Source organism: Haemorhous mexicanus, chromosome 21 (genome assembly GCF_027477595.1).
Source record: "Haemorhous mexicanus isolate bHaeMex1 chromosome 21, bHaeMex1.pri, whole genome shotgun sequence".
Taxonomy (NCBI): domain Eukaryota; kingdom Metazoa; phylum Chordata; class Aves; order Passeriformes; family Fringillidae; genus Haemorhous; species Haemorhous mexicanus.
The window spans coordinates 5,227,329-5,237,228 of record NC_082361.1 but is presented as its reverse complement, the minus strand read 5'-3'; the positions used below and the strand labels follow the sequence as shown (position 1 = coordinate 5,237,228).

The following is a 9,900-nucleotide window of genomic DNA, read 5'->3' as shown; positions in this document are numbered from 1 at the left end:
AGGAGCCGGGACGGGGACACGCGGGCAGCCCGGCCAGGACACCCCCGCCGCTACTTGTTCTGGCGACCCCGGGTCCCGTCAACCCGTTGCCAGCCGGCCGGACTCCCCTGGTAGCCTGCCCCTCAAAAACTGCGCGGTACCCGCGGACTCCCCTGGGGCTGCCTGGACCGCCCCAGTCCTCCCCCGCCTGTTCCAGTCCGTCCCTGTCCGTCCCAGTCCAGCCCAGTCCATCCCAGTCCGTCCCACCACTGACCAACCCCGGCCCCCCGGCCCGCAGCGCCCCCACGCGGGCAGCAGCGGGAGAGCAGGGCAGTGCCCACCCGTGACGTCACCATGACGTCACAGCCACGCCGCCGCCTGGTTGGCCCCCGCGGCCGCCGGTCCCGTGGGGGGGCAGCGCGCGGCCGCCGCCAGAGGTAACGGGGGGGCCCGGGGGTCGCGGCCGCGGTCCGAGGGAGCGGTGGGAGCGGCGGCACCGGGCACCTCCGGTACCCCCGGCACTGCCTGGCACGCCTGTCCACGGGCCGCGGCCGCCGGGGGGGCCGGGAGGGGCCGGCGGAGCTGTCCGGGCCGGAGCCGGGGTAGGGCTGCAGCCGGCGGCCCGCGGGGTCCGCATGGCCGCGGGCCTGGAGGGCGGGGGGGGGGGGCCCGGCCCCGGTGGGCGGGAGGCGAAAGGGCCGGGCCGGGCCTTGCACCGAGGACCGCCCCCTCGCACCGCATGGGGCTGCTGTAACCCCCCGGGCCCGGGATGGGACCCCCACGGCCGCACAACCACAACCCCTCGGCCTGGGGAGCCCCTGGCCGCGCACCCCCGGCCCCTGCCGCTCCCCGGCCTGCCAGCGGCCCCGCGCTGAGGTGACCCCTCCACGCCGTGTGACCTTCCCCCCACGGCTGCGGCGTCCATGGGGCGAGTCCTGGCCTTCACCTGCCCGCACTTCTGCGGGCCCCGGCCGCGTTTCGGGGGCTCCTTGGGCGGCAGGAAGGGTTCAGGTTCAGGTTTAGGTTCGGGTTAAGGGGGCTGGGTGCTCTCTGCCTCTGCTGGTAGCCTGTGACACCCGGAAAAATGAGTCACCAGAGACTCACCAAGCCAAACCCAGGCCAAGGAATAGGGTCAGTGCCGGGAGGATGAGCCTGAGTCCCAGCCCGTGAGATCAGACAGGAGCACTGCTCGAACTGGAGCACAGACAGGAGCACTGTAGGAGCCCTCCACGCACTGGCTACACTTGTAGCCTCTGAGCTAAGGGGCAGCAGCAGCTCCTGTCCCCCACCCTCCCTGGGAGTGTGTCTGTGGGGCTGGGGTGTCTCTTATTTGTGGTTTCCTGGGGCCATGGTCACACTTACAGGACTAGAGGGTTGATTTGGCACTTAAGTCCCATCTTCTCTGCTCCTAGATCACAGCTTAGACCAGCTCCTGGCACTACTGAGCCAAACTGGATTTCCACCAGTGACCTGTAAGTTGAGATGCCACGTCCCCCTTTCCTGTCCCTAGGCTGTTCGAGCCCACGTTGGGCCACCAAACCTGTCTAAGCTGCCAGAGAAAAGGTTTTGTGTCTAATGGGGTATTTGCCAGCAAATTCAAGCCATGAACTCTATATATTTCTTTATTTTGTAAAGGTGTTTGAAGTCCTTGAATTTACCCTTTGGCCACCTAAATCTAGTTTCTAATCCCCAGCGCAGTTAATCAAATCCATAGTGGTTTGAATTATGAGATGCCTGGGGGGGATTTATAGCTTGTATTGCTGATTATACCTTGACTTTATTATATTGCAAATATCTAACTTACGGTCATGGCTCAGATTTACAATCCTCAGGTAGGTGCTCAGGATAACTTTTAGCAACTCGAGGGGTAATTGGAGGTGACTGATGGGGTTGTTGCCACACATAAACATGGAATCTGTAAAATGTTAAGACAGGGAAAGGAAAGGCAGAATAGGTGAAAAGGGTGGGTCAGCCTTAAAATATAATTCTATAATTGCATGTATTGCTGAGCAAAGCTCTGCCATGCCTGTTCTGGCTGAGGCATCTGCCCAAGGAGGGGTTTTGGGCATGTTGATCTCCAGAAAATACCAGGATTTAGATATTTGTTCCTTCTTGCTCTCAGCTGAAGGTTTTTGTAGTTTGCAGTAGCCCTGGGGAGGGGGAAGGGGTGGTAAAAGGTGTGGGGTGCTGGCAGAGCTGACTCATTCCTCGCTGGCTTGGGCTTCTCCCATCCCAGGGGAGCAGTGAGTCCCGCGTGGGCGCGTGCCCTCAGCCAGCATGACCAGCGAGGTGGTGGAGAACGAGTTTGAGTTTTACTCCAAGGCAGAGAAGTACTGGAAGGATGTGCCCGCCACGGTGGATGGCATGCTGGGGGGCTACGGCCACATCTCCAGCATCGACATCAACAGCTCCAGGAAGTTCCTGCAGAGGTTTCTGCGGGTAGGTGGCACAGCTTGTCGTGCTCCTAAAACCCCACCCTTCTCCCAGCATGGAGCTGGGCTCTTCCCTCTGAATTCCTCCATGGGATCCTGTGTGGTTGTCCCGTTTCTCCTCGGTGGGTGCCTTGCAGTGGGACTCACCCCTCATGGTGGTCGTTGCAGGATGGCCCCAACAGGACGGGGACAACCCGTGCTCTGGACTGCGGGGCTGGCATTGGCCGGATCACCAAGCGGCTGCTGCTGCCCCTCTTCAAGACAGTGGACATGGTGGATGTGACAGAGGACTTCCTCACCAAGGCCAAGAGCTACCTGGGCGAGGAGGGCAGGCGGGTGCGCAACTACTTCTGCTGTGGCCTCCAGGACTTCAGCCCTGAGCCAAACTCCTATGATGTCATCTGGATCCAGTGGGTCATTGGTGAGGGCCACTGCTTGTGGGGTCTTTCCAGCCTGTCCTGTTCCCTTGAGGAGCATGTGTCCTATGCACTGGGGAGAGCAGCTTGAGGTCTGCATGGAGGATGAGTATCACAGCATGGGTGGGGGCCTGGGGGTGGGCAGCTCATGAAGCCCTCATGGAGGAACCTTGTACTTTTTCCCCCAAGCCCTCAGAGGCCAGAGTAGAGGTGTGGGTTGGATGGAGTTGAGTAGTGAGACAAGTTGGACATCCCCAAGCTAAATCTTTCCCTGCAGATGTCTGAAGTATTTGGTTCCAGAGGGATCCCAAATGCAATTTCTGTTTCCTTCCCTTGGTCACCCTCTGTCCTCTAACCCTGGTTCTGCCCCTCCAGGACATCTCACTGACAACCACCTCTCCGACTTCCTGAAGCGCTGCCGTGCCGGCCTGCGGCCCAACGGCATCGTGGTCATCAAGGACAACATGGCCCAGGAAGGTGTGATCATGGACGATGTGGACAGCAGCGTCTGCCGGGACCTGGACGTGGTCCATAAGATCATCCGCAGAGCTGGGCTGCACCTCCTGGCTGAGGAGCGCCAGGAGAACTTTCCTGATGAGATCTACCACGTCTACACCTTTGCCATGAGATGAGGGCAGCGGGAGAAGGTCTCTCCCGTGTCGTGACTCCCCTTCCAGGGGCTGGTGACAAGGACGGGACTTTGTCTTCCAAGTTGCTGCTGTTTGTGAAAAGAGGTGTTTGCCAAATACATTTTCCTGCTGTTGCACTTCTGCACGTGAGGTCTGTCAGGTGCATGTTGGCTCCGTGCCACCCTCAGGGGCTCTGGACAGGAGCAAGAGGGTCTCCCATGCATGAGGTGATCCGTGGGCAGCTGCAGGTTGCTGACTGCAGTGCACAAGGCTCCTGCTCATGAACAGGAGCTTGGGGCACCTTTGGCATGGACTGGGCTCCATTCCTTGCTTGGGTGTTTGACCCCTTGCTGCTGCTCAGCAATGAGCTGGGTAAGGCAAAGGGGAGAAGCCTCAGCTATTTCCCTCTGGTGGTGTGGGGAGGCAACACCAGGTTCTGGGGCTTTGAGGGGGCCTCACCTTTAAACCCCTGAGCAGGTCTCCTACATGGGCAGCAAAAAGGGAGATGTGTGTGACCCTGAGTCCCCACATCCTCCTGTACGGATAGGAGTATCCCAGACAAAGCCTTGCCACCCTGAGAGTGCACTGGTGTGGTCTGAGCTGCTCCCAGACCCATCCAGCCTGTCACCTCCAGCTCCATCACTGACACTGTGCTCCCCCAGCACCCCACACCATCACCTGGCTGTGAACACTCCCATCTCCTCTTTGGCCACATTCCCTTCATTTACCCAAGTCTGGCCACTGACCCAAGGTGGCCAACACTGGCACAGCAGCATGCCAGGGGTGAATCCAAGTGCAGAGTTAGCTGCAGCTTGACCCTCCAGCCATCCCCCCATTCCTGTCCTTCCCCCCACCTCTCCTAAGGAAAAACAAGCCCCTGTTGTTACTATAGAAGGCCTCGTTTAATAGTTCAGTTCCCATTCCAGACAGCAGGGCAGAATTTGATCACATTACTGGGTTTTTTTAAGCACCAGTTCATGAGGATACACAGTTCCAGTTCCAAATCCCAGTAAATCCCAGAGCCACCTGATACAAACTGTCTTTAAGCAGAACAGATTTTTCCTCTTCATCTACTGCATCCATCCCCCATGAAAAATGGTACAAACCAACAAAACTGTGGGGTGGGGCTCAGCTCTGTGGCCAGCCTTTGGCGTGTCACGAGGAAGCAGGTGCCTAGAAAGGGGAGCCAGGCAGCTGTGGCAAGGCTGGAACATGAGCTCTCCAGGTGCAGCAATTCTTTCTGCGAAGGAGGCACTGGAAAATAAGATCCTGGGAGTGGTCACCAAGGGAAAGACCCAAGGAATGGGGAGGGAGGCACAAGGCACTCAGCTGCTGACTGCCCATTCCTCATCCTTGCACAAGGAATGCACCATGATGTTAGGAAACATCCCTTTGTGTTTTGGAGCCCAGTAACTCTGAGATGTCCTTGGTGAATGTTCCTCTGTGCCAGGATGGGGTGCAGAAGCTCAGTCAGCCTCATTTCACTCCCATCCCCAGTGTCAGAAGTCCACACTGAGCAAAGAAGGTATCCACATCCACAGGATGATGCCAGATCTGCATCCACCACCAGGATCAGAGGCAGGAAAGCCAGAACACCTTTTCATTCTCCCAGCACCTTGAGGCATCTCTCAACTCCACTGGACACCTAAGGCACTGCATCACCCACCCATGGCAGGGCTGGGAGAGAGGGAACAGGCTGCCTGTCCAGTCACAGCCCCCCAGTAATCTCCCTCCAAACCAGCCCCAGCATCCAGCTCCCCCACACCCAGGAGCTCTGCCTGCCTCCCCATGGCGTGCCCCAGAGCAACGAGACCTTCATAAACACAGGTGTGATGTTGTGCCCAAGAAAACACCCCCAGAATGTCACAGAGAGGGACTCCATGGGCAGCACCTCTTGCTGCAGAGAAAACTGTCTCAGAGCAGAGATATGGTGGCTGGAGGCACAGCAGGACTGTGGAGGGAGCAGACAGAGGCATGGCCAGGCTCACAGGTCCTCGTGGCCAGCAGCAGTGTGGTCGATGAGGAGGTACCACTTCAGCCGGTCTGGGAGAGGCAGAGCCTTGATTTTGTCACCCACTGGCCACGGTTTGAGGCGCTGCCGGATGAACACCCTGCAGAGGTGTTTCAGTGCCTGTGGCGAGCGCTCCAGCTGCTTCAAAGAGCAGAACAGAGTCTGGACCTTCTCCCCATGGGACCTACAGCTGCTGGTGTTGACCTCAAAGTTGCTGGGCAGCTGGATGGCTTGTGAACTGGCCATCATGAGCTCCAGCAGAGTCTGACCCTTCTGGATGAGGTCTGAGGAATAGGCTTCATCGTTGAAGCGACTGAGGTGCCAGCAGAGGTGCTCAAAGGCGATGTGGAAGCCAGACCAGCACGAGGGACCATGGAGGGAGCAGTTGTAGGCAGCACCTGACTCCAGCAAGAAGCGCAGCAGTGGGAAGTAGTCTTTGAAGCTTTTTAAGCAGAAGTGTGTGAGGGACTCCGAGGCTGGGCACTCGCTGGGGTTGGCACCGTGGGCCAGCAGCAGCTGCGTGACACGGAAGCAGAAGCGCTCAATGTCCTCGGCCTCCTCCTCGGTGTAGCTGTACGCCATCTCTCCCAGCAGGTAGATGACATAGGTGAAGACAGTGTCACCATCTTTGGTGGCAGCCCTGACATCTGCGCCTGCAGGAAGGGACAGAGAATGTAACTGACACTGCAGAGCGTGAGGCCAGGCCAGCACCAGCTCCAGCACCCCTGGACTTTACTCTGACTCCATAAAGGAGTCAGGAGGGCAGTGCCTGGTGCTGCACAAAGAATCAGCCAGCCCAGAAAGGGGAGAAGGTTTTCTTTACCTCCTTCCAGCAGGAGACGGATGCTGTCGGTGTTGTGGATCTGGCCACTGTCACTGCTGGCCAGGGCATGCAGCAGTGCTGTCTTCCCTGCAATGGAGCAATCAGTCAGTCACAGGACAACAGGGTGGCACCCCAAAAGGCAGGAAGGAAAACAATCCACCCCACCCACCAGACAGCCAAACGCAGGGAGTGACAACCCTTCTTCTGGCTGAGGCTTCCACTGTCCCCATGATGGTGCCCAGCTGTGGGGACAGTCACAGGCCACACATGCAGGGCTAGTGGTGGTCCCAGTGGGTATATGTGCCACAGCACAGTGAGTTTTAGAGCAAGTGGGCAGCACAGGACGACAGAGGCACAGCCCCACCCCACCTCCCCTGCACTGCACAGAGCTAGGTTCAGCCCTTTTCACACAGCCAACACACCAGGAGAAAATACCGAGTGCAGGGAGGTTCTGCCAGCTTCCTCCCAACTCCCAAACCCGACTGAGAGCGGGGAGCAGGTGCAGCAGCAAATGGCCCCAGCCCTGTGCCCTGCCCCAGCCCACCCTCAGCTGGGGGAGCTGGGTGGGGTGCACAGACCATTCTTGTCAGCAGCGTTGACGTTGGCCCCCAGCTGCAGCAGCCGCCGCAGGCACGGCAACCGCTCGGGCTCCTCGCTGGCCAGGTCCAAGGGACTGCTCTCATGGATCTGCACAACAGGTAAAAACAGTTAAAAAACACTGGTAGGTACTGAAGACTGTGAGTGCCTGCAGGGAGTTGCTGCTGGGGTTTTATCTTGGCCACAGTAAGAGTCTCTCCAGCCTCCTCCCACATTGCTCCAAGGCAGGGGCTCAGCCAAAGGCAACCTGACCTTCTGCCACAGCAGCAGAGCACGGACAGCGGGCACAGGGATGTGCCAAGGGGAAGCAGCACAGGGTGAGGCCCGTGAGGAGGGAAGCAGGAGGGCTGTCCCTCACACCAGAGCAGCTCAGGCCTGGGGGCTCAGCCTGGCTGTGGCAGGAGTGAAGCCATACCCGGTCTCTGCGGTTGATGTCGGCGCCGTGCTGCACCAGGAGCTCCAGCACGTCCGGCTGGTTGCGCAGCACTGCCATGTGCAGGGGCGTGTAGTAGGTGACTGGGTCTGAGGATAAAAACAGTCAGAGAGAACAAAACGGCCCCAGCACCTGCCAAGAGTGGAAGGGGACAGCTGGAGAGGGCCCTGGGAGCACAGCTGCTCCAATGGCTCCATCCTGCCAAAAGCCCCTGAGTCCCTGGTGTCCCTCAGTCCATCCTTGTGGCTGGGTCTCCACAAGGCACATCCACACTACTCCAGCAAGGAGCAGGAATGTCTGAGCTGGTAGCATCCCCTCTTTCTGCCCCAGCTATCCCCCCCTCCCAGGGCAGCTTCTCATCTGCTGGTTCCTCCCAGCCCAGCCCCTTTCCCACCAGCCTCACCTTCAAAGCTGAGGTCAGCACCAAATTCCAAGAGGATTTCTGCAGCTGGGACGAGCCCCAGCTCGGTGACCTTCAGCAGGGCATAGCTCACACCTTCCTGATAAAATGGGGAGTGGGTCTCTCTCTCCAGGACTCTTCTCACAGCTGAGAGCTGGCTCCTGTCACTGTCCAGGCAGGCAGGGCTTGAGACACACAAAAACCGAGCAGTTACTCAGTGAACATAGCTCAGGTGTGCAAGGGTCAAAGTGGCACCAGGGAAGAAGGAAAATCCCTGGTCTTCCCTCTGGTCCTGTACCCAGAGTGTCTCTGACCCGCTGGCTGTGGGGTTTCACAGCACCTTCAGGGCCTCAGCTGAGCCCCAGTTCAGGCTTTGTTACCAGGGGTCAGGCAAAAAGGGCCTTTCCTGGGGAGCCCCCATAGCTCCTGTGTTTGCCTTGCTCCACCTCCACGTTCCCAAAGAACCCCAGCAAAAGGAGGGTCTGTAGGCTGAGCTGCTCCCCAGGACTGGGGGCTGTCCAACCTCAGCCACCTCCCTGAGCTCCAGCCGCCCCCCAAAACCACCCCGGGGTGTCCAGCCCCCTGTTGTTACCTCTCCAGGGAGCTCTGCCCTTCGTTGTTGGGCGTGGCCAGCAGCCCCAGGAGCTCATCCACCAGGGGTTGGTACTCCAGGACGATCCTGCGGAAGCCGTGCAGGAAAGGCATCGTGCTCTGCCCGTGCACCCCCTCCCGGGGGCCTCCAGCACGGCACCGCTGTCCTCCCGCACCCCGGCCCCTCTCCGAGGGGCTTCTCCCTCCTTTCAAAACAAACAAGGCTTTCAGCAGGTCTGAACGCAGAAGAAAACAGCCTCCCCTTCCTTATATAAAGGCAGCCCAGCCCAGCCCAGCCCAGCCCAGCGCAGCGCAGGAGGGATCTCCTCCCACACACGGATCTGGCGTCTCCAAGTTATCTCCCGCACGCAGAGCTGCACGCTGCAGTTATCTGGGCACGGCCAGGGTGGGCACCAAGCCCCTGTGCCAGGAGCCCCGCAGGCTGCGGGTGCTCCCAGCGCTCCCAGTGCCCCGGGGCTCTGCCACCAGCAAAGCCCTCCTGGCTTCAATGGGACAGGGGGCTGGAGCCACCGCAGGGACACCGAGCCCACAGATCGCTCTAAATCTCCCTGCAGCCCCGGGGAGGAAAGAGGAGCCCCCAGACCCCAGCGGGAGGAATAACGAGACCCTGCCTAAAGATCTCTAAAACATGCATCTTCCTTTCCTTATTGTTCTTTACGTAAGTTAAATAGTCCAGTTAAAATAAGCTAATAAAAATTAAAACTAATTTGTTTTCCTGTTCGTTTTACAATGCTTTAAAGTCGGAATATTTTTGTTATTATCAGCACGTAGGTGTAAATAAATAAATAAATAAGGGTATGCACCATTCCTGGCACGTTGGGTAGACTACATCCATATATTATTAGATGCATTAAACACACTCATCACACCTTTCTCTGAGGGGATAGATCTGGCTATAGCGGGGGAAAAAAAACCCCAAACGAGTCCATAAACCTCCGTTCATTTTCACAAATAAACGCTCACAAATTCCAGTGCAAGCCCCGCCGGCGGCCCCAAGCAGCACAGGCAGGGAAGAGAGGCCCCGGCACCGCCCTCCCCTCCCGGCTCAGCCCCGGCCCTGCCGCCCCTCACCTGCCTGGGCACCGCAACCGGAACCGGAACGGGAAACAGCAACCCGCGGAGGGCGGGGCCTCACCGGAGGGTGTGGTCTCCGTATTGGGGTGTGGTCAAACAGGGCGTGGCCTAATCAGAGGGCGTGGTCTCATAGGAAGGTGTGGCCTCATAAAGCGGCATAGCTTGTGGGCGTGGCTTGAGTGGGGCGTGGCTTTGAGTGGGCGTGGCCTTGTCGGGCGCGGCCAGCAGGGGGCAGCACGCGGCCACGCGCCAGAGGGGGGTACAGAGCCCCCGTCCCCCCCTTCCCCCTCCAGGGGTGTCCCCTCTCTCACGGGTGTCACACCCCGAGTGTCCTCTCCCCGGTGTCCTGTCCCCTCCCAGGTGTCCCTCCCTGCCCCGAATGTCCCCCTCCCACCATGTGTCCCCCCCATGTGTCCCCCATCCCCGGCTGTCCCCCCGCCCGGGTGCCCCCCTTTTCCCTGGATGTCCCCCCTCCCTCTGGAGGACCCGCCCAG

General features: G+C 59.2%; 2 protein-coding genes across 4 annotated transcripts; one reads left to right on the top strand and one right to left on the bottom strand.

Annotated features, from left to right (window-relative positions):
* The first annotated feature begins 323 nt into the window (after positions 1–323).
* Positions 324–3,601, top strand: NTMT1 (N-terminal Xaa-Pro-Lys N-methyltransferase 1). 2 transcript variants are annotated; one of them, XM_059865168.1, is made up of 5 exons: positions 324–416; positions 1,392–1,451; positions 2,216–2,418; positions 2,580–2,832; positions 3,203–3,601. In XM_059865168.1, the coding sequence occupies exons 3-5, from the start codon at positions 2,257–2,259 to the stop codon at positions 3,457–3,459; spliced, it is 672 nt and encodes a 223-aa protein (XP_059721151.1). In that variant the 5' UTR covers positions 324–416; positions 1,392–1,451; positions 2,216–2,256; the 3' UTR covers positions 3,460–3,601. The 2 variants fall into 2 exon arrangements, with proteins under 2 accessions (XP_059721151.1, XP_059721152.1); XM_059865169.1 differs by lacking the exon at positions 324–416 and adding an exon at positions 515–581.
* A 735-nt stretch (positions 3,602–4,336) lies between these two features.
* On the bottom strand, positions 4,337–9,510 carry ASB6 (ankyrin repeat and SOCS box containing 6). 2 transcript variants are annotated; one of them, XM_059865136.1, is made up of 7 exons: positions 9,404–9,510; positions 8,313–8,517; positions 7,724–7,905; positions 7,303–7,409; positions 6,869–6,977; positions 6,291–6,377; positions 4,337–6,120 (listed from the first exon to the last, which is right to left on the bottom strand). In XM_059865136.1, the coding sequence occupies exons 2-7, from the start codon at positions 8,423–8,425 to the stop codon at positions 5,441–5,443; spliced, it is 1,278 nt and encodes a 425-aa protein (XP_059721119.1). In that variant the 5' UTR covers positions 8,426–8,517; positions 9,404–9,510; the 3' UTR covers positions 4,337–5,440. The 2 variants fall into 2 exon arrangements, with proteins under 2 accessions (XP_059721119.1, XP_059721121.1); XM_059865138.1 differs by having other exon boundaries at positions 9,408–9,505.
* Between the last annotated feature and the right edge of the window lie 390 nt (positions 9,511–9,900).

Excerpts from the sequence above, each read along its gene's own strand:
- NTMT1 (XM_059865168.1), top strand. The coding sequence starts at position 2,257 with ATGACCAGCGAGGTGGTGGAGAACGAGTTTGAGTTTTACTCCAAGGCA. Across the intron at positions 2,419-2,579 it reads TCCTGCAGAGGTTTCTGCGG|GATGGCCCCAACAGGACGGG; the intron begins GTAGGTGGCACA and ends TGGTCGTTGCAG. Across the intron at positions 2,833-3,202 it reads CTGGATCCAGTGGGTCATTG|GACATCTCACTGACAACCAC; the intron begins GTGAGGGCCACT and ends CTGCCCCTCCAG.
- ASB6 (XM_059865136.1), bottom strand. The coding sequence starts at position 8,425 with ATGCCTTTCCTGCACGGCTTCCGCAGGATCGTCCTGGAGTACCAACCC. Across the intron at positions 7,410-7,723 it reads TGCTGACCTCAGCTTTGAAG|ACCCAGTCACCTACTACACG; the intron begins GTGAGGCTGGTG and ends TTTTATCCTCAG. Across the intron at positions 6,378-6,868 it reads CAACGCTGCTGACAAGAATG|GGAAGACAGCACTGCTGCAT; the intron begins GTCTGTGCACCC and ends GCTCCATTGCAG.